Here is a 24,681-nt window from a genome sequence, read left to right as displayed (position 1 = left end):
AAAACCATCTTGATAAATTTGCAGAAATCCGATGGAAATTTCAAAAGGACCTTATTTGGTCTCAATACCGACGTAATAGGAAAACAGCGAAATTCAAGCACACTTTCGTAGAAATTTTCCCCTGGTTTTGGGAAAAATTCAACAAAAGCGTCTGTAATACCTTAATCACCATTAAAGTGATCGATATAAGTAATTTTCCGGGGCTTTGGGATGACAATACGTCGAAATAGATGTTTTTTGGTACAATGGTTGACGTAAAATAAGAAGTTTTTCGTAAGAAATTTATCATCGGCTTCGAATTTTTGTCTGAATATCGACTTAAAAAAGAGAACGTTTTTCTGAAGAAAAAATAGCTCATTCTGCACCTCTCATGAGGTCTAGCTGCTTGCAAAAATTGGTTCACGTGCAATGCAATCGTGGATGTAAACTGGGAAAAACAAAAATCAAAGGACACAATACAGTGCATATTAAGGTGCTATAACATGAAGGTAAGTAAAATACTTCCATCCAAAAAATAGGCGGCACTGCTCTGCTCTATAGACCTGTTTTTAATGCCATTTGGTTGAAGTCCTGCAACACTGACTATGACCAATGAGCCAGACCTGACTGCGGAGCAAGCAGCATTGGGCAGCTAGCCTTTTTTATTATTTCACGAATTAGTATGGTTGAATGATTTTTCTTTTTGAAGCTTGTTGGTAGTTATCGTTAAACAGTGGAGATTGTGAAGAAACAGAGGAGAGAGATGGTGCATTTTATTTTTCATTTTTTTTTTCTTTTTTTTTTCAGCATCCACCTATGCATATGAAAAATCTCTGCCACCCTATCCCTACTTTCTATGAATTACTGAAACATCACCACTTTGTCATGTATGTACACGCTGTATATACAAGCACCACCCTAATACGCTAATACACGCTAATTTCTCCGAACACGGAACTTTATTCCCTCTACCTTTTCCACCAAAATCCACTTGCAAACCTTTTACCCTTCCTCTGTCTCTCTCACGGCCAAGTCGAACGGGAGAGCACTTCCCTTCTTCCCTTTGCTCTTCAATTTTATTTCCTTCCCTTCCACGTGTTCTTCTGCTCTCTTCCCTCAGAGCCTTCGATTTGAAAAGTGCTTTCGGATACCAAGGGGAAGAGTGGAGCAATTTTAGTATTCGCACAAGGCAAACAGGTCTTTTTTATCTCTTTCTTAAAGGCCATTCACCCGAATCGATACGAGTGGGTACTCTAATGGCTGTGTGACGGTCCAGATAGGGTCCGCAGAAGAGCTAGACTATCCCCTCCATTTATCTTCTGCTTAAGTTATTCGGATTTAATGGTTGCTTCCGCTTGACTGCCTCGCTACGATTATAATTTTCCTCTCAGATGAGTCCTGTCTGAAGCTAGCTATCTGTTAATAATTCGTCGCTGTATCTATCTTGAACATGGTACCGCTTCTGAGGCTTACGCCAACATCAGTTCCGCTAGGCAGGTCTTAGGCGACGCGACGCTCTGTATTATTTGATCATTAAAATCAATATCCATTTTTGTCACACGGACTTAGTGTCTTACTTGGATTAAGTGCTGTCTTCTCACACGCTTCGCTGATATATACTGCATTCATAGTTGTTTTTACTTGCCTTGATACCTAATTTTACTGGCCTTTATAGTAATTTTATCAATCGTTAATGATCAATCCAATGTTTTCACTTCAGTTTATGAAATAGCTCTCAGCGTAGAATTGTGGATGTGGTATATTGTTGCTGGCTATTAATGTAAAAAAATACTTTCCATTTCTTTTTTTAATGGCAAATCATTATCTTATTTTAAATATTCTTCGTGGTTAATTTCGTCACTGTTCAACGAACCTTTTCATCCTTCTCCAGGAGTAAACCTTGCTGAAAAAAGCAATTCCATTGTACTGCTTATTTAGTTTATTAATCTAGTTTTTTAAATTAATGCTTATATCGTCATTTTATCAATCAGTAATTCCCAATGGAATTTTTTCACGTCAATTCATGAAGTAGGTTTCATTGCGGAATTGTGGATTTGGCAAACTGGTTTAAAAGTTTTCTTATTTCTTTTTCAATGACAGTCATTATACTGTTTCATAAAAATATTCTTCCTGCTTGATTTCGTCGCTACTTACAAAATCTTTTCATCTTTTCCTATGAGTAAACCTAGCTGGAAAAGACTACTGCTTTTTTTTAAGTCACGTTGAAATTCATTTATACCTCCATGCGTTTTGTGTCGAACACTTTTCGTGACATAATTTTCCTAAGATTGATTATTTTAAATCCTTGGAATTAAAGAATCCAAATGGTGAATAATAAATTTTTGTACCTTGATGGTTTGTTGCCAAAGAGATTTTACTAGCTTGGAAGTGGATATCACATAGCCATCTAAGTGAAATGCGCAACTAAAAGGGAAGTCGCGTTTTTCAAAAACTCACAATTTTATGGTGAGTGACGTTCAGAGAGATAATTTAGCCTGTGTCCTTGTCGTCATGATATTCAGCTGTAAAAGGCTTTCGTAGAATAGGATTTAGTGAAGCGAGTACCGGGCCGACTTCCTGCTACTCGGCCTCAAAGTTAAATCTTGTTGGTACTGTTTACATTTCTCAGTATTCAGTAGGTACACACATTTATGAATCTGTCATAGGTAAAGCCTCTTCTTCAGAAGAACTCGCTTAGTAGGTTTCTTTGATGTCGCTTTGCCCTGTTAATTGACCCTTCTAAACTACAATTCCATGGAAATAAATTATTTTCCGGAGTATTGCCGCGATTGGAAAATAATAAAATTTAACTTATTTCAAATTTAAGTCCTTATTACGATCACCTCCTATGTACCGGCATTATTATTGTGGCAAATACTGATTTTACCCTGTGGACCATGATAACGTTTTACCATACTTTACTTCTTGGTATTTGCTAGGTATATCAGTTTGGTAAAATGTTATAGTACCATAATCAGAGCGTGATAGTCAAGTAGGCAGAACAGTTGGCTGCTGATCCAAGGATCTTGTGTTTAAATACCAGGGGCAGCCTATAGAATCTCCCAAAATAAATTCCAGCCAGGCGAAGTAGAGGTTTTTATTGGTAGTTCTTAATAGCGAAGTATTCCTCTGAATACACGCATAAAATATTAGTTTCCTCTAATATTTTATATTTGTATTCGTATTCCGCTGAATTATTTCTCATAATGCCAATCTCGTGGGAAGCATTGCAATCTTGACCTATTTCATAGTATGTTTTAAGGCGTTTGGTGGCGAAATTCACGAACGATGTTGAAAAGAGACACGACAATTGCTTCTTATAAAACTGTGATTTCTTGTGTCTACATAAGTCATTTCGTGCTGTATTATAATTGAATGCATGAGTTCTAACATTCCACCTATATCTGCAAGTGAGTTCCCATATTTTCGCCGCTCAGAGATTGGTGCGTAAAGAGAACGTCGTCTTTTTATTTTTTCCGCCTCTTTAAAGGAGATATTTGTGCATCTCCAGAAGGGCGCCCATAAAAATGCAGTTTTGGAATTTTATTTTGTCAATCTAATTTAAAACTTTATTTTAAGCTTGAAAAGTGTAATTGCAAAATTTTAAGGATATCGTTTAATATATAAAGTCATTTAGAAACCCGTTGAATATTTTCGCTGAGTGAGAGAAAATTCAGAAATGGTGGACACTATTGGTTGGCGTTGTTAAATAAAAACTAGAGGTTTTGTAAAGACATTTGATAGTCACTGAACTTCAAGGAATATTATGCCATTTGCAATATTTCTTTTTCCTGGATTTCGATGACAGAATGTGACCGAAAAATGTACGCTTTGACCCATATAGTACAATGCACCGGATGACAATGCCTTTTTTCCATTCCCTTTTGCAGAAGTGCCTATCGACCCTGGACCTGACTTCTCTCGGGGTTGGAAGCTGCGTCGGCACAGGCATGTACCTCGTCGCTGGGATGGTGGCTAAGAACGTCGCTGGCCCCGGTGTTATCTTCTCCTTCATCATTGCTGCTGTGGCTTCCATTTTCTCTGGTGAGTACGCGGTACTTTTCTCCCTCCGCCAACTCAAAAATGGTAAATAGGTGGTGATAATGCTACTTCAAAATTGACTGGTTTTTTTTATAAACAGGCGTCTAATTTCACATCATATGTCAACAGTCCTACGATAGGTTTGACGCAGCTATCGATTCCGCTCTCCTATCCGCTAGCCTTTTCATAGCTACGTATTTCTCCTCTTTTAAAACTTTTATAAACTGTCGGAAAAATTATCGTGTAAAATGCAGATAATTTTTCTAAAATCTTGTATTTCTCAAAGTATTTATTTCAATCACCCCTGAAAACAGTACAATGAGGCCTCTAAATCGTGGGGTTTCAACAACTAACAAAGACACATTAACATCCTTACCCAGGATAGGGGCAGCATACCCAGGCAGGACTCGAACCCACGACCTACAGGTTTGCAGGCGAGGACTTTGCCCCATCGCCACTGAGGCCGGCTTGTAATGGTTGGTAGCAGGTAAATAATCACTCTCTAACGATGCGGTATTTCTGACAGTGACACCAGATGCGGATTCAGCATCAAATTTGGGGGAAATCGTAATCAAGACCTGGGTCCGGGGAGTATGGAATAACCCCCGGGAGAACGGACATATTTACACGCTCTTTGTTAAATACAACTAAAACTTCTCTCATGTTTTATGGATCTGCATGTACACTCCTTTTACTCCTTTACAAGGATACAAAAACATTTAAACTAACAAAAAATTAAAAGTTTTTTCTATAAACTTTGGGGGAGGGGCATAACCCCTGCCACCCCCCCTCAAATACGCCCCTCGGTGGCACTTTCCAAATGTGGAAGGATGCAAGAAGAATTTATTTTCACGCGGTAGGAGGATTTAATTGCTACATCCGAGGAAAGAAAGGTGTGATAAGGGTATTATAATCCCTCAAGAATAGCACGCAACCCTGCCTTTCCACTCGGCTAAAGACCTTTTTCGTCCTTGAACCTTCCCCTCCCTTATTATAATAGCCCATCAATCATGGCTGACCTCTATTCACCAGTCTTTCTTTAGAAAGGGATCCAACTCTTCACTCTGAGCCAGGGAAGGGACCTGGAGAGGACTCATGTGGTGAAGAATTAGGAAAGCGTTCACCGTGGGCTGGAACACACAAAACTGGACGAGAAGATCATGGAAATATTCACGGATAGGATATTTAATTTTTCCCTCATGTATTTAGTCATTTAGGCACTATTTTGGGAGAAATGTTTGTCCTAATTATTAAGGCAGATATATTTGCAGAATGAAAATAATGTATTATTTAGCTTATTAATTCTTGAAACGAAAAGTAGTTTTGCAGCAATAATTTACCGGAAATCCAAGTAGAGTTTGGCCTGGTATGCTATAATAGCATTCCCAATAAGATAAACCGATTTAGGCGTAGTATAGCGGTATTTCATTATTTTGAAATGTTTGGTTGTTGCACTTCGGAATGCATCGAAAACTCTACCTGGATTTGTCAGTAAATTATTGTGGAAAAGTGGTAAGGTACCTTTCATTTAAATGTATCGAACTGCCGCTATATCACGTCTGAATAGTCTCAATTTACTTTTTTTCATGTATTCTTGGTTTCCCTCGTTTATTACGTCGTGGCTTCACTCGCACAAACATTCCTTCCTATCTTTAAAGCAATTTATATAAAAATCCTCCATTTTTCTCAATAATGTCTCATCTCACTCTTTTTAGTTTTGATTTCTTACTTTGCATCATGATGCCACAGGGTAGGCAGTGTATTCAGAAAAACCTGTGGTTGCAAAATAAGAAAAAAATAACTTTGTAGGATGTTACTCAGTCCTGCCAATGGAACGTTAACCTCAGAAATCCTTTAAGTCTCTCCTTCATTGAATTCTTCCCCGGCCTTATTTTTTACCCAGACAATTCTTCCCTTACAGCGAAGCCCACGAATTTGTGGCGACTAAAATGGCCTCAATTATCGACCGTCTCTTAAATTCAGAAGTCTATATCCAGCGGCCTGTGAGGAAATTTAAAGCGACCCTCAAGGCAATTTGTTGATAATTATTTGAACAATTCCGATTTTCTAGGTGGTAATTGAGGTATTTTAGAGTTTATTATTATGCCTTACATTATGAGAGAGATAATTAACAGATTTTAGTGTTCAAATTTGGTCGGTCAATTATTTATTTATGAAAGTTTCTTGTGGAAGAGGAAATTTTTCCACCCATGTTGCTATGTCAAGTTAACTTGCGGTCCACGGCATGAAAGATTATTATTCCATGCATCAAATAACGTAAAAACCCCGGGGAAATTGTGAGATTTGCATTAAATCATGCGATATTTTCTTTAAAAAATTAATGTATTGAAAAAAATGTCGATTTTTTAAAACAATTTATCTTAGCTCAAAACCTCCGTTTAGACATTCTGTGTCATTATCAAGAGTAATTAGACATAATCGAAGATATTCGAGTGTAGTTTTAGGATATTCGAGGGGATTGAGTTGTCCCAAATATATCTCTATCTTGCAGAAATGCACATAACGATACAAAATACCTTGAAATCGTCTACAGTGCAACATAGTTATCACGGCCTCTTGTTTATTATTATGTAACATCAGCACGGATATTTTTTTTTTGTATCATTTAATAATTTATTTATTTATTCATTTTATAACTATGTACAAACAAGAAATAATGTTTATACAACAGTTTAAATTTTCAAATGTAAACAAACATTCTGGTCCCGCTAAGCCGAAATTGGCTTGTCAGCAGGTGCCAACTTAAGCATTACAATTTGTGTCTTGTAAAAATTACTAAATTAACAATTTCATTAACAAACAAATTAAAAATTAAAAAAAACATTCTTAATAGCAAATAAGCATATCATTATATAAAATACTCTTACATTCCATTATCATCAACCAGTCAATATCCATGTCTTAATTTATCTTTTTACTTCACTCAACGATTTTAACTCTTTAAATTCGCTCTTCAAATTATTAAAAATGTCTAAAATGGGCGACGTTCGCGACATAGTGCAGCGCAGACGCAGTCATCAGTCAGGCACAAGTCTATTTTTGGATATGGCCTAACCCCCGCATATATATGAATTTTTATTAGCATACTGTATTGTACCTTTACTTAAACATTATACTATATTGGTTACATGAAAGCACTTCGATTTCATGATTTTTTACATAATATTTTTATAGCACAAACTATCACTCATGGAATTAGTTGTATTTACACGAATAATCTCATCTAACAATAAGTATGCATTTCATGAAAAATCGTAACTTTTTATTTCTCCTGTGTTATCGATTAATGATTTAGATATCCCTTTTATTGCGTCACTCAGATATAGCTTTAATAATTGTGTGTTTCCTTAAATGACGTGATAGCCAAGTTATACTGTATTCCTATTTTCCATTCGCAGAATTGTAAGGAGATTATTATTTGCATTACCCATATCAACACTAACCTCCATAAAATCGTTTGTAAGTGATTTTATACTGATGGCTGCTAATGATATCCCAGGTTAAACTAAACCTGAGTTCTTTTGTTTTTTTATCGGAAAAATACGTTTTTTTTCATACCAATTACTGCCGGCTATTTTCCTGCAATCTCCTCTTCTCCTTCAATCCTTCTTCGACAAACGGTCTCCGCCTCATTGCTTTCGGTATTGAATAAGTGCGGAGACTGGGCCACGTCCCAAATTTCTTTGCATGGGTTCAGAATGGGGGAGAGAACAAAGGAATATTCAGTGAGTGCCAGGGACGTGGTACGAGGAGATGAGAAAAACGATGGAGTAAGACGGAACGCCCTTATGGAAATTTCAAAAGGAGGTTAGGGGAAGTTGAGAAGTAGGGGAAATTTTTAGGAGGTTGGTACGCGTGGGTCGGACAATGGAAAAGAATCTTGGCGGTGACTGGAGAGCGCACTCTGGGGGTTTCTACCTGCGCCCGCACAATACATTCGTGTCAGTCGACGCAAGTGCGCATGGCAGGGGTTGTGTGTGAAAGAAGTTGGTTTAAAAACTTTTTTTAACAGTCGTGTGGCAGGTCGACAATGACGTCTTTTCTTCCTCCGTACCAGGTGACAAGAGAAAAAATTGATAGAGTTTGGTATTATTTTTTAATGGTTCATTCCGCCAAAATACGACCGGGTGTGTACCATTTCGGAAGCCGATTTCGACAGAACATGGTGAAATAGTTTTTTTAGTTTTTCATTTTATCGCAAATTGAAAAACTAAAACTTTTTCGTAATACATGCAACGGTCAATAATATATTTCAATTGTGTAACATTAGAATTTCTCAAGTGTCTTCGCAATTACGGCATACCTCGGCTACTAATGAAGTTAAAAACGAACAACTACTATTCTGTAGGTCTTGAGTTAAAATAGATAGTTAATATTTAATGTTACAGTATTTAAATACATAAAGTTGAATGTTTACAATATTGTACAGGCAACCATTTAGGATTAAAAAATCTTAAAATCGATATTTGACAATGTGGCTACTCCTTACATTTTCCACATTTTCATTTTTTTACATGTTATAGATGCAACCTTCCTATAAAAGCGAAAGCATTTGGTAAGGGTAAAATTTTTAATGAAATATGTAACCAACAGATGCAGACACTGAAGCACAAAGAAGGAAGTAAGTCGGTTTTCAAGGGACATTTGAACCTTCAAAGCATATACCTAATGGGGTTTTATGCTATATTTCGCCTAAATTCGTCGTTCATTGCACGTTATAATGAGGTTTTCTGTCCGATCTTAATGAATTCAATTTTATGGGAATTCTTTAATCGGTAACATAAATAAAATAGTCGTTAATGACTCAAATTCTCGATAAAAGGGTCATGTGATAACGGTTACCAATATTGGCTTTTTCCCCCTTTCAATTTAATTACTAATAATGTTCTCTCCATCATCATCATCCTAACTAAACTCAATTTCATATCCTTGGAGCACATCACTTCAATTCCATTGCTCTTGACCTACTATTATTGATATCCGTTGCGTTTATATTTAGGATTTCCTTTTTATTCCGATAACCTTGTCATGGATACGTACAAATAACTTCCGTCCAATATGAGCAGACCTCTCCTCTGTTGATGATTTTTTAAAAAGTGGTTGATGTACAAAATCATGTTAAAGGCTCTTCGTTTAAAATTCTATGGTCTATTTATCTCGGAACTTCATTTCTGAAATAAAGTTGAATAAAATGAGAAAAAATATGCACAGGATAAGGCTGCAGAACTGATATAACACTATGATACATGACATGGTACTACTTTTACGTTCTACCGCGCCTCGTACTGCAAGTTGGTTACTTAGTTAAGCGTATTAAAGTTTATCAAAACCTTTGTCATTAGAGTTTTTAAAAATTTTTTGTGAAGTTAATTATAATTTTTTCCCCAAATTAGCTTAATTATCGTAAATTGCCGATATTTTTTTTCTGTTTCATCACATTATTTGGATTGAATTGAGCATTTAGTTATAAATATAAAAACGGTAAGCCATGTAATCCTTTATTTTTTATTACATTTTTGCTCATGGCGCTCATTGATGCTAATATAAACGGACATATAAATGAAATTAAAAGCATAGAAAAAACACCGAAATTGTTAAAGGTACAGTGATGTCCATTGATAGTGATTGATTCCTTCAAAAATTTATTAACTTTTTCATTAGGAGTATAGCTATGAAGGATTAATTGTCGATAAAAAAATGTTTTTAGTACAAAATATTTTTAATTCACTGCCGTTATGTAAATTTTAACCGAGTCTTTTCTTTAATTTTACAAAAATTAAACGTGGCAAAGGAATTGTGACGGTTTTGTGAGTAAAGAATTTTTCCTTGTGTCTGAGTTATCCATGATATATCTGGAAAATATTTCTTCAAATTAAAATTTTGCATATTGCACTACCCGTAAACTTTTTTCTAGTCATTTTTTTAAATTTTGTTTTCAAATTTACAGCATTGAAGCATGCTGGAATTTTGATGATTCTGTGAGTAAAGAACAGAACCTGCGCGTTATTATTTCTCTGCCGTGCTGCCGATTTGGAAAATGTTTTATGGTTGTTGGAAGCATCATATTTTGCACTACCCGTAAACATTTATGAATTAAAATTTCCCGGCAAAAGAATTATTGAATTTCTTTCGGGTCAATCTAAGGCTTCGTATTTATTAAGTATGCAAAATAAAACTAATATACAAAAAGTAATTAATAGTAATAAAAAGTAAGAGTTATTAAATTAATCGATTGCTACTAATTTAATCTTTGTGATTATATTTGGCTGCCTGAGATTTTCTTACCTGCTCGCAAATCAAAGAGAAGTTTTGTATGATCTTAGGTTTTCCCGGCGTATCAGTTGCAGAAAAGTTTCACGGGTTTTCCACCGGTTGATGTCGTTCATATCTCCCGACGTTTCGATCCGCGACTCCGAAGATTCGGAAGATCCCCTGAGGATGATCAGCAAGACGCGGATCGAAACGTCGGGAGACATGGACGACATCAACCGGTGGAAAACCCGAGACACTTTTCTCCGAGAGAAGTTTAATTACCATTAAACATGCATTTTACATCCTTTTGTTCTTTCTGGCAAATTGTTTATTATATATGCAAAAATTATATTAAAAAGGTAATCAATTATCAAATGAATCAATCTCTACTAATTTACATGCATGCAATAATAATTGGTTGCCTTAGATTTCCTTACCTGCGCGCAAACACGAGAGAAGTTTCGTTTTAGAAATTATATAATTATATTTATCCGTAAATATTTGTTTTCTTGACTTTAATTTATTTTTACATATTAACAACATCAAAGGATACTGGAAATGTGATGATTTTTCAAATAAAGAGAACCAAGTCTGTGCGTCATAATTTTTTTGTCGTGATATCGATCTGGAAAATGTTGAATGGTTTTTTTTTAATACCGCATTTTATACTTCCCATGAACATTTGTTTTTCTAGCCTTTTGTTTAATTTCCACGAAGCAAGGATCACGAAAACTACCGAAGCATGACTATTCTACATGTAATGAACCGAGCTTTAGAGGACGTTATACTTTATTCATTGAATTTCCGCGTGGTTCGCTCAAGCGAGTCCCGAGTGTTTCGTCCGGCCGCACACCCTGACTGAATGGAGGAAGGGATCAACAGAGGAGCACCCACGTATACTTTCCCGGGTAAATTTTAAAACATTTGCGAGCGCCCAGGCGGAATCCTCGCCGGAGACTCGCCTTCCTCGTACTTCCGCCTGAGTTTTTCACTTCATTCATAATTCATGCCCCGTCTCCATTCTACAGTGCACTCTTCTATTCTACCTCCTTACCCTTCTCCTCCTCCCCCCCCCCCCAGACTATTTCTCACTCCTCCTCACTTAAACTCATCCAACCTCTTAACGCGACGAAAAAAGTGATCGCTTTGGTTTGCATTTTTCCTCCGAAAAACGTACTTACCTTTTCTCCGTTTACTTCTCCTTCGTAAACAATTCGTGTTTGAAATACAAAAAAAAACATGGAATTTTAGCTTCCTGTATCATTGCATAAATATTTAAACGATAAATAACAAGTATATACTAATTTTAAGTATACCGGGACTAGCCACGGTGATAACGGAACTAGTTTTTAAGGCCATTTTACACTGGGCACGTACTTGCGCAATCTGACGTGTGTACGAAGGAGCAGTCAAAATTGCGTCGTGTAGAGCGGTGAATAGGGTAGTTTCCTTCATCAAAGAAAACGAAAGGCATTGATTGCGATTCGTTACCCACCATTAGTGTATTCATAATACTCAAATTATTTGGTTTTTGAAATACCGGTTTAGACGAATGGCAAGGGTCAAATTTTATTCTCATTTGAAAAAGGCCAGATTGGCGCTCATGCGATTCCACTCCACGTGACGTCACAGGGACCTAGTTTCTACACGAAAGGATAGGAGTTATACATCGTCTGAGGTTACCAATGCATGCATGAGGCGCAGAGCTCAGGGAAACATGTCTTAATAATTACCTATTAAAACTGGCTAAGGTCGGAAAGTTTTCTTCGTTTGATAAGGTATTAATAAACCTTTTTTAAGCCAAGCGCTACCAGCCAGCAAGTTACTCAGCTACCCGCTAGCATCCTGCGTCCTATCAGCGCTCAGAGCCTCGATCAAGGTCACCTCACAAGGCGGGAGGGGGAACCAGAAATGCGTCGCACGGACTTTTTCCCATCATTCCTACCTACGCGTCGCGTTTTCGCGCGCTTGAAATTTTTCACTTTTCATTTAATCGCGAAAAATAGATATCGTCATTTAAAAATCTAAAAGCGTGAAATACGTACTCCAGGAGTAATAATCTTTCGATTTAGGCAATAAAAAAATAATAAGAAACCACCCTATTGCTAGAACTAATGCGATAATGCGTGGACGTGAGATGACAAAATAGCCCTGCTCTAATTTCGTTCATGCATTCGCGCAATTCCACGCCATTTTAGAAATTAAAGCAGCTCTAACCTGCGCAATTCCATGCCCCGTGTAAAACGGCCTTTATGGACTGCTGAGCATATGATGCCACAAGCAGTCCAAATCGTGCGCACAGCGCCACTGCCGGAGCGCAAGGTCCGGGCTTGGAACACATATAGGTGTTCACTCTTGCTTAATTTTATGTATCCCGGGACTAGCCGCGGTAATAACTTTTTACGGGAGTCACCCGCAATGCACAAATTGTGCGAAAAATCCACAGAGTAAAAATTATTCCCCTTGACCAGGATCCGGGTAGCAATACGCTAGGCGTCTAGGTTTCTCCTTTATGCAGTTCACATGTTCATTGATGGAAAAATGTGGATATCCATATATGACGGCTAAAATTTTCCAGTGGAATACTCCCAATCCCCCATTAATTCAATGCAATATTTCTTCCGGTGTATTGCACATTTGGCACGTCGTATGTTATGCTTTTTATTTTCGTGGTTTTAGAGAAGGCTAAGGAAGGTTTCGGATTTTTTTCAAAATTCTTATGCTCCTCATTTAATTTTCAAGCATCAAAGACGGGTTAAGTCTTCAACTTTGCTACGTATTGCATTATTCTTTAAATGTATCATATGCATTTTAATATGTCAAAATGTTTCCAGTAAGTGTTTTAATCCGGATCAGCAGGATAGACAACAGTTCATGCTTGGAAAAGATCTTATCTTGCATGCATTGTTAGATTTCTTCTAGGAGTACGCATCCCAAGGAAGATATTTAAATATTAGGTTACAAATAATACGTTTATATTTTAAAATATATCTAATATTTATAACCTCTTATTAATTCGATTAAATTTATGTTGAAGTGTTTAAGCAAGCGATAGTAGTATTTTCGACGATATGAAGAGATAATTTTATACAACTACTCCAATGCATTCGAGCTCTAATCTATATTCTTACGTATTGGCAAGCATTATTGAAATAGCTGGTATAAAAAAGCGAATTTTATGGTGAAATTTCGAAAAATAAACCGTAGAGAGACCAATCATTGAATTGATGAACTAAAAATGAGTGAGCACATTGTGCTATTTTCTTGAAAAAGATATTAGCTCTCACCTCCCCCCTCCACCACGTTTCTTGGCTAAACTTAGTAAAAACTTTAGTATTGGAGAATGCTCCACCAAAATTTCAGTCTCCTTATCAGTACACATATCAATCTGCACCGTGATTCCTCCACGGAGGAAAAAAAATCAATGTTTCCGGCCGTTTCCCATTCTGGAGGAACGTAAATCAATTGTCCTAGACGGCGGCGAATGCATAGGAGGAAAAAAGAAGAAGGCGATAGGTCGAAATGGGAGTGGTGGCCTCGTTCGCATACAAGAGGGCATTTACCCATCCCCCTTCTAAACTTCCCCATACCGTCTCCTTCCCCCTAGAACATGAAAGAAGGTCGAAGAAATTATGTTGTGGAAATAAGAGGCATGGCATTTTTAGTGATATTTTCAGAAAATATATGGTCATAAATAAAATTTCGGAAAAAATAATAAAACTACGTCTGGTTCACTAGAATATTTTTTTTAATCCCAGGACGCGAAAAGCTCAAGGCTAATATTTTTCTCTAGCAACATATCCAATAGTTTAATGATCGAAGTTATCATTTAAAATTTTCACTAAAGAATAGGTGTTGATGCCAAAACGCAGTTCTTGCTCGGCATTTTAACAGCAGTCCAGCTGAAGGAACAAAATCGGGCGCAATTGTATTCAATTGACGATTTCTGGCTTAACCCTTAACCGGTGACGTGCGGTCTGAGAGACCGCTGCGTTTCTAAAATTATGAATATTTTCAAAATTAAGATTTCAAAATATCTATAATTCTCGTTAGATTCGTATTTTTGCATAACAAGGACATCCCACTCTTTCAATTTAACGTTCCTTTTATTAATTTCTGTAAATTTGCAATTGAATTCAATTAGCGGTCTGTGAGACCGCACGTCACTTACTAAGAATGCATCAAGAAAAGGAATAAGCGGGATAAATTAACTACTTAGCCTTCCAACTTTAACATTTAAGGCCTTTTTTGAATCTGGCGAAATATTGATACATAAATATAATAATTATAACTCAAGTGTTTTTGGCATCAGTTTTTTGATCCTGCTTCAAATCACAATTTTTTATGACAAATTGGGAGTGTAAAAATTTTAATATAAGTTTTAGAAAAGTTAAGCATTCAAAGAAAAATTAAACAAAGCAATAAAAATGGCGTAGCAATATTTTATGAATTTTTTATTTATTGCGGTCTCCCAGACCGCACGTCACTGGTAGTGTAACAAGAATTGCACGTCACTGGTTAAGGGTTAACTGCGTGAAATTCTTCTACGGCAGAAAATAAAACAATCAAACTTTTTAGGTTCTCTTGTATATGAAAAAAGGCACAAACCCGGTTTCATAACGTATTTAGGTATATCCTCAGAGAAAATATTGAGTATCGGTATTTATCTTCATCTGAAGATGTTACTAAATAACTGCGTAATGTAAATATGTTCCTGGGTACATGGTAATGTCAATTAGGATTAGTGAATTATGTAAAATTAAAATTATGGAAAGCAATATTGCGGAAAAAAATAACATCGTTAGACTTATTAGTATATTTTTCTTTTAATGGCACGACCCGGTTTTCATAATATAATCACATCTTCATCAGTCTTCATTTGCAGATTTAAACTATGTTATGAAACCCGGATCGCGTCTTTTTTTAGGTACATAAGTGAAAGTGACAAAGTGATATTCTTTTATTTTACTTTATAGAAACGTTTCACAAAGTTGAGCCGAAAGTTATTAGTTTAATAGAATTGCGCTATATTTTGCTCGTTCAATTTAACTTTTGTGAGAATACTGAAAAAGAACTAAGTTTTGGCGTAAACCAAAATTTCTAGCGCTTGTTTTAGACGATATTCAATCAATAACTTCACGGAACTTGTAGATGTATCGCAAAGGAAAATATTAACCTTAAGCACTTATAAAAAACTTATTAATCATATTTAAATATTAGGTCATAACGAGGTGGAATACCTTCAGCCTGTTATTATAAAATGCTTAGGATATATTACTTGCAGTTTTTTACTGTACGTACTTTTCTGTGGTATTTAATATTGCTTCTTTAAAATTTGAAAGCTAGGAATTCAACGAATTAAATTACTTATGGACAAGTATTTATGTTTTGCGAATTAAAATTAGTAGGTCAGTCACCGGAACAAGAATCATCGCCTGCTTATCAGTATATATTTTTTCATTAATGCATGTTTTCCTGATGAAATACTGTAGCTGTGTTTACTAGGTTATTTCATTAGTTATTCGTAGTTCTGTATTTATTTTGTTACCCAACGAGTAGACCTTACATAGAATCGCCCCACAAATTTTAACTTATTCATGCTATCCTTCCTTTTCCGGTGCTGACTTTGATGTGAGAGCTACCAAAGTCCGACGAAAATTCTCCTCTGTCTAAAGCTGTCCATCGGTTCCTAAGCAGAGTTTTACCTCTCAGGTCGTGACCTAAGGATTATCCTCTGCTTCAGTTTTATCTGATTTCGTTCCATTGAGTGCAGGTCCAAGTTTTGACCCCTTACCTACACATCCACCCACGACCAGTCACACGTGCTATCTGTCTATCCCCAATCCTTCGAATCTATTTTTTTTTGCTCTTTCCCTGAGCTTTTTCCCGACGTTTTTGCACCATGCATCGGCTCCGATGCCTTCTGAAAGCAGAGAGTGAAAAAAGAACCAAATAAAATCTACAGCAAGCGGTTCTTGCTGCCAAGGAGTGCTCCCATTCGTTTCGGAGGCACAAGCGCTCATTTCGACGTTCGTCTTTTCGAAGTAGAAGCGGAGAAAAGAAGCCCGACAGACTGTGCTGCGAGGAAAAGAGGAAAAAAAACATATTTCCTTATCTGTAACTTCAACATTTTCTTCAGATCTTGTTTGTTTCGCGTCGTAGAGAATAGAAAAGAAGGAAACCCTCGTGCAGCTGTGGCTATGGTTCGTCTTTCAGATTTCCTCCGGTGACAAACTTCTCTGTCACTCACCTCTGGTGAGAAACACACTCTCTGAATGATGATCATTTTTATCCATTGATTTGAGCACTTTAGTGCCTTTGCGTTGGGTTCTCATGAAAAAAATCTGAAGTTTTCTCAGCACTTCACTTATCGCTATGAAGTCAAAAATAATGTCCAGTCAAAGCGACATAAAATGACTTTGTTCCCACCTGCCTCTCTGTGAAGCTATATTTTGTCCCGGTCTGACTCCATAGGTAATTATTTAAAGGCTGCATATATTGTTCAAATTAAATGGTGGGTTTCGTCACACAAGTTTTGTAAACAAAAATATTGCCACCTAAGAAAATATATTACAGAAAGCAACCAAAAGTGTGGCCAACAAACCAAGGAGGCTAGTGCATATAAGTGGAATGACGACATCACCCTTTCTGTTGTACTAGAACAATGGGGTGCTTACAATCTGGATATGCCTCTTATTTATCAATATTCCGCTATTAGGTTAAAATAATTATTGATAATTCAAACTCATGTCCATTGATTTTATGATAACTTCTGAAGCTTTTAAACATGATGTGTTAGCTTTTGCGAGCTGTTCGGCTTTTCCAAATATATTTTAAAGTTCTAAGACCTTTTTAACGTACACTATGGACTATAAAAAATGAAACGGTAAGCATATACTATATGCTTATCTTTACATTATTTTAATGGTTTATCTCTTCCTCTCCCCGCTCCTATTGAGAGAGCAATTATTGAAGCCGAAAGAGGAGGGGTAAAATGATCACAAACATTTTAATGGAGCAATACGTCTCTTGTCCTCCATCGTCATTTAAATTTTCTTTGTAGGTCTATGCATCGAATCAGATAAGTATTATTCGAGTAATGGGACTCAATTTACCATAGAAATGCATAAAGTTTATTTTATAAGGAAAAAATTATTTCTGAGGAAAAGTGCACCTCATTTTTATAAATGGTTTAAATCCATCATCCATTTTCTCGTATGTTTTATGAGGCAAATCATATTTTATGTCAAATATAATGTGGTAACGAAAGTACTGAACTGTGGTTTCAAATTCAAATTCAAACGAGGAAAGGAAAGTGACGTTGCTAGAGAAAATTAATTCCACCTCAGCCGACAAATTCAATTTACCTCGGAGTAGTATTTGTACGTCGACACTAATCGGCTTATGGTATCAGCGCCATTTAAAAGTACACCACCTTCGGTAGCGCACTGGGTCGCAACTCGATGGAAAGGACCTTGACCTTCTCTTTTAAAAAAATCGATAGTCTAAATTAGCGCCGTGTTCCTCGTAATCAGATAGCGGTTTTCCAAGATATTGACTGCCACTTTTCTCGGAACTGGATTTTTTTAAACTGAAATTCATTGGATTGATTTTAGGTTTCGATTAATTTTCTGTAGTTATTCCAGGAATAAAAATAGTTTTGATCCAGACTAATATTGCTGTCTCATTTACCAAGAAATCGTCTCACCTGAAAGTTATTACAGTTCTTAGTTTCCAGATCTGACATTCCTAGACTATTAGCTTTTTTTTTAATAGTCGCATCGTACATACTACTAAAACCAAATATTTTATTACAAATTACGATGTTTCATCCAAGAGATAGTTTTAAGGTATCGTTACCTCAATGTTAAATATATTTTATCATGATGTTATCTACATTTGTATGGTGATCATAAAAATATCAAGATTCTTAATAAATCATTGGTAGAAGCGACAAAAGAGGTACTTAACAATTTTTTCGCCCAAGAGGCGACGCAGAGCTTTACGATTTGAAAATGGAAATATTGCTGGTTTGTGGAAATATTACTTATTCCTGTACATAATACATTAATAACTCCTCTAGGTACAATACGCCTCTCACGAACATAAAATACAGTTTGTAACCGTCTAGTGTGATTCAATATATCCTTAAAGTTTTTCCTTAGATCACCATTTTAGCCAATTTGAGAAATAAACTCACGAGAGTCGATGATTAAACCAGATTATGTATTGTGTTGAGAGATTAGATGTTCCGCACGGATATTAATCTTTGGATTTTTCTTATTAAAGAGTTTTAATTTGAAATTTTTGTTCTGAATTCCATTGCGCTCATAATCATTAACTTAAAGAGTATTCCATGGGTCAACGACCCTTAGGGAATTCTGGTCAATAATCCCTCCCAGTAGTTTTTTATCCTCTCTTATCGGATGTGCCTCGTTCGAGCGAGTTACAAGATCCACCAAGTCTCTCTTTACTTTTTTTCGTCTTGGCAGAGCAGGGGTGAAGAAAACAAGGAAACATCGTGGGGCGAGAGACAATACAGTTGCGGGAGAAAGAAGAGGGGCAAGAGGGGTGCATGTGTGTGGAGGCTCTCTCTCTCTCCCTCATGCTTCCAATACCTGCATACAGATGGGGTAACGAGAGTCGTCGGGCAGGAGCAATAATCGATTTCGCTCGGAACGTGGGACACTGAGTTTACGAAGGAGTTGGCATTAGAATTGGAATAGTTTCCCCATGTTTGCACCTGCGACACGATATGTTATGTCCCCAGTGTATGTTTTATTTTTTCTTGCTTTACACCTTTGCTCAACACGTATTTTTATCATTTTCGACCTCCCATGTTGTGTTTTGTCCTCACGAAAACCTTGTTTTGACGTTGGACTCATGGGTACAGCTAGGAATTAAGGCTTGGAAAATATTCAGCACAGCGAACTTCTCATAAGCAGGGAATTCAACGATTAACAATCTTTTGTGACTCAAATTAGATTGTATGAATTTTATTATATCTACCCTTAAGTTGCATACAATCATCCCGTTAAATTTAACTGAGAACTGAGCCATATACTATGTGATGCAATGTTTCATATTATTCGATGCCTTGGGTTATTCATAGTATAAAATGGATTGAACTAAGCAACGGGTTCTTTTAAATTTTAGGCATTTCTACTGCTTCCTCGGCTTCTTGTTTCCTTCAATCCCGGATTTTCTAGGAAAGGCGGAGGGAATTTTCTCACTCGTTGCAAAAGCAATAATTGGATTTCTCTGATTGTCATCCCTTTTTAGCTACATCCCTCAGTTAATTGCCTGCCTCTCTTGCCTTTCAAGCAATAATACTCCAGAAGCACATTGGATAACATGGTTCCTCACCAAGGAGACCGCAATCAAGGGTACCTCCCGGCATAACAACTACCTCAGACTCGAAATTTTCCAATTAGAGTCCCCGTTGCTACGTCCCAATTAGAAATCAATCAAAATGATCGATATTAGCATGATCATGAATTTTTAGTGGAGATTTTCTTGTTTTCGCGTTGTTTTCCGCAATAATAATCAAATGGCATTTCTTCTTCTTTTTTATCCAAGGGAATTAGCGGATGAGTACGAATCTAAGAAGGCTGCAATCATTATTCGGACCCTAATTTTTGCGCCTATATAGAGAATAAAATTAACTTTGAAAAAGAATTACCGTTTATCACCAAAATATAGTTTACTCTGCTTTACTCAAAACCCCTAATAAGACATGTAACATCGGGACCTGTATCATGACCTCCTTTAATAATTCTGTTCGTGTTTGGATAATGCAACCCAATATTGAAATCGAACTACTAGGACAACTAGAGTTTTTATTGTGCAACGCAGTAGTGGACATGCGAATGTAGGCATTAGAAGAAGTATACCATTTAGGTTAATATGAATGAAGATGTGCAACTTCCGTTCAGAATCGTAAGATACCATCCAATAACGCATCGTCTATGCAAAAATTTAAGTAAAATTATGCTTCGTACAATATAATAGCGCAGTTAATGAGCTGGCAAAGTGTAATAAACGCATTACACCCATATCCCTGAAATTTTTGGACTGTCTAGTAAAACATATCGGTGATTTATCGCTTGATCTGGTCAGAGGAAAATAAAAGGTCCTTCTTTCATTGCTTGTTAATGAAAATTGAGTTTTTTAACCTACTATTACAGATATAGACATAAAACTCTAAAATGAGCTATCTTTTCTTGCTAATAATTACAATTCTGATTAGCGTACAAACTATTTTCCGGGTAAACCTTTTAACTGTACCGTTTGGAGCTTCTTACATACATCAGTTTATTCATTTTATCTTGTGTGACTTGTTTATTCTTGAGCTGGTTATCATTTTTTCCGTGAAAATTTGGTTTTGCATGTTTTTCGAAAATCTTAACGCGATATTTTTCCTCTGACCTTACCATAGTTCCCACTCTTTCCTTATGTAGCCGTCAAATTTATCATCATACCTATCCAATATTTACCATTATGCGTATCATTTATTATCGTGTCAGTACCCTTCTATATTTTCTTGTCTAGCCCTTAACTAATCGCTTTTCTTGGCTTTTTCTTGAAGTTCCTATTCCTGGTTAAGATTATTAAGATTATCCATGGTTAATTTTATTTTATGAAAAAAAATTCATAAAATACTGCAAGCGACCTCTAAAATAGTCATGCTGCTATCTTTCTGGGTTGTTGTCATATTTCTGTGTGCAGCAGCTCTGGAGAAGTGAATCATTCGCATCATCATTTCCGTGAAGTTTCTTCGACTTTCTTTGAGGAAAAATTGAATGCATATTTGGGAGTTGGACACCACACAATGCTATTCAAGACGCCATTTCAAAGTCACTCCAACCATGACACTGCTTTTATCCATATCTCTTCCATTCTTCCCCTACCCTTCTCCTCAGTCCCTTTTTTTTCGTGTTCCATTTTCTCGCGATAAACACGTGTCTATCAGAATACGTGATCGTCAGGACTCGATGAGAGGTGGAAGAAGAGAGGGGATTGCTTGCTTCCTCGCGAAAACACTCCCGACTCGTGGGTCGATGCGTCTCCGACATCCACTTAGGACTATTTTTTCCCATCGCTCTGCCCGTTTAAAGAGAGATTCCGCTGCCACACGAAGTAAATTGCATTTGCTTCGTTCTTGGACTAACTTGGAGGCTACGCACTGGGCTCATACTGTTTGAGTTATTAATAAAAAGGTATTCTCAGTGTGATATACAGGGTGTCCCATTTATCTTGACCACCCGAAATAACTTTTTGTCCAGATGCAAATTCAAAAATGTGTCAAGCAAATGTTCATTAGCCGTGAGGGGGACATTACTCAGCATGATTTCCCTCCTTGTAGCTTTGTTATTTACAAAGATATGAACAGCGGTAAGTCTATTTTAAATGGCACCCTATATTTTTTATTCGGCAATTCATTTCCTTTCCTATAACTCCTCCTGTTCATATAATAAAGAATATAGTCATACGAAAGACATTTTACTGCCTCTTTTGGTTGGCTACAAACCTCCTTAATTCTCTACATAATCGCTGTTCACCTTTAAGCATTTTCCTTACCGCTGCACCAGCTTCTTTAACCCCTCTTCATGGAAGCTCGCCGACTAAGAAATGAACAAATTGACAAAGCCTTTGATTGATATTTTAGAGAGTCCAACCGCTAGTCTTTCATCATTATATGCAACTGGGAACACGTAATATTTTCAGATTTTATTATTGATTCATTAGAATGGGGTCTAATAGACCAGCGGTTGTCATATGACCCTCTTTAACTGGAACCAATGAGGGACGTCGCGGTCTCGCGATAAAGGTTACGCAATCGTGGGAGCATCGGAAGGAAGCTCCTTGGGAACAAATTTTTAACCCCCGTTCCTCCAAGATGGAAAGGGACAATAGAGGACCCTCCCCTCCGCTTGGAAACGGGCGAAATATAGAGGAAAAAAATAACACTTCTCTCCCTTCCCCTCCTTGTCCCTCCTCGAGTTGATATCGTTATGGTTACATCTCGTTCGTTCCCTTTAAGGAAGGGTTCGCAAGTGAAACAAAACGAAAGTAAAAAACAGTAAAATTTCAATAGTTTCGTTCCAGGGAACAGAATGTAGAAACGAAACGAAATGAATTTAATCCGGGGTGCTAAACTCAGGGTGAAAACGAAATCAGAGTCAAAACTACTTGGGATCGAAACTAAATAAAAACTCTGGGACGAAACGAAACGGAGATTATTTTTCGCACCGCAGGGATCACATGCTTTTGATCACAGGAACAGTTTAGTTTCGACCCACACATCGAGTACGAATTACGGTTGCATGAAGTAGAGGTTCGACCTACCGGAATTAGATACATGGGGCATTCGGGCGCTCATATTTTTATCGAAAACAGGAGAACGGTGAACGTCGTCAAACGATTCCTCAAAAACTGCTGCGGGCGTACAGAAAGTGTTTCTCAGATGTTAAACAAATTCGGCTGGAAGCCGCTAGAAACTCGGAGGCTGCGCGCAGGCTTAGATTACTTGAGCAATTGAAAATTCATATATTTAACACGCGACATGGATAATATCATATTAGAACCCCGTAACACTTCCAGGTCCGACAGATACGATAAATTAAGAAGGATTTTTTTTGCCGAACGGATTGGTATGGGAATTCTTTTTTCCCGTCACTTTAAAGGGCTTTAATAAATGCTATGCGCAATTTCGTTCGAGCATTTTTCTTTTTATTTGTGAACAGCTGGAGTCCTAATATCCCCTGCCACACGCCTATTGATGCGGCTAGCGGGGTAGTATGACGATATAGATGTATGATACTAAATTATATATCGCTATTTATTATAGTATGTAGATATAGATGTATGATACTAATTTATATATCGCTATTTATTATAGTATGTAGATATAGATGTATGATACTAATTATATATCTATATTATTTAAAATTCTGTTATTTGGGAAGCAAGATAACTAGTGACGGGAGAAGCAAGAAAGAAATTATCAGCAGAATAGCCCAGGCGAAGAGAGCATTCCACCAAAAGAGAGACCTGCTTACAGCGGGAAACCTAAATATGGAAGTAAAGAAACAATTTATAAGAACCTACATCTGGAGTATGCTCCTATATGGAAGTGAGGCATGGACAATGACCGCAGCGGAGAAAGCAAGGATAGAGGCCTTTGAAATGTGGTGCTACAGAAGAATGATGAAAGTCAAATGGATCGACAGAGTTAGTAACGAGGAAGTCCTAAGAAGGGTAGGAGAGAAGAGAAGCCTCATGAAAACCTTAATAAGAAGACGGAACAACCTTGTAGGCCACATCTTGAGACATGATGGCCTGATAAAGACAATCGTCGAAGGACAAGTGGAAGGCAAGAATGGAAAAGGAAGACCTCGAACAAAATATATGGAACAATTAAAGAGAGATGTGAAAGAGAAGAAATACGTAGGTGTGAAAAGATTAGCTGATAGGAGAACTGAGTGGAGAGCTGCGTCAAACCAATCCTAGGATTGTTGACCAGTGATGATGATGATGATATTATTTAGGAGACATGCCAAACTGAGAATATAGAAACCTAGATAATGCATAATATTGTAAGCAATCATAAATATCTGTAGCAAATTGAACGGCTGAACTAACCCTTTAAGCCTTTGCGCTGAAATGAAACGTCTAGCTCGTCGATGAACTTTCGATGACAAATCGCGGAATAATATAATAACGTATAACGGGCTTTAATAACAAATTCAATCTCTCTACCGTTGGTCGAAAAATTCCTAGAATTCATTTTGCCATGAACCCCTAGACCCGTCATTTTAGCGCAATGTGAGTGTAGCTCGTCATCAGGTTTTCATAATAGGGTAGATTCCTTCATCAAAGAAAACGAAAGGCATTGATTGCGATTCATTACCCACCATTACTGTATTCATAATATACAAATTATTTCGTTTTAGAAATATCGGTTTAGACGAATGGCTATGGTCCATTTTTATCCTCATCAGAAAAGGGCCAGATTGGCGCCCATGCGATGCCACTCCACGTGACGTCACAGGGACCTAGTTTCTATACGAGAAGATAGGAGTTATACATCGTCTGAGGTTACCAATGCATGCATGAGGCGCAGAGCTCAGGGAAACGTGTCTTAATAATCACTTATTAAAACTGGCTAAGGTCGGAAAGTTTTCTTCATTTGATAACGTATTAATAATCCTTATTTAAGCCAAGCGCTACCAGCCAGCAGGGTACTCAGCTACCCGCTAGCAGCCTGCGTCGTATCAGCGCTCAACTCGCCTCAAGGTCACCTCACAGGGCGGCAGCGGGAACCAGAAATACGTCACACAGAGAGATTTCCCGGCATTCATACTTACGCGTCGCGTTTTCGCGCGC

The 24,681-nt window shown here is 37.1% G+C and overlaps 1 protein-coding gene across 1 annotated transcript in view; it reads left to right on the top strand.

Moving 5' to 3' along the window:
- Nucleotides 1-24,681, top strand: part of LOC124164184 (probable cationic amino acid transporter) — a 446,047-nt gene that overhangs the window by 359,070 nt on the left and 62,296 nt on the right. The window contains exon 3 of the mRNA XM_046541392.1: nt 3,870-4,023. Coding sequence (XP_046397348.1) covers nt 3,870-4,023 — 154 coding nt within the window. The remainder of the gene's footprint in view (nt 1-3,869; nt 4,024-24,681) is intronic.

Source organism: Ischnura elegans, chromosome 8 (genome assembly GCF_921293095.1).
Source record: "Ischnura elegans chromosome 8, ioIscEleg1.1, whole genome shotgun sequence".
NCBI classification, from domain to species: domain Eukaryota; kingdom Metazoa; phylum Arthropoda; class Insecta; order Odonata; family Coenagrionidae; genus Ischnura; species Ischnura elegans.
Note: the sequence above shows the minus strand (reverse complement) of the source record. Positions and strands in the feature narration are given on the sequence as shown.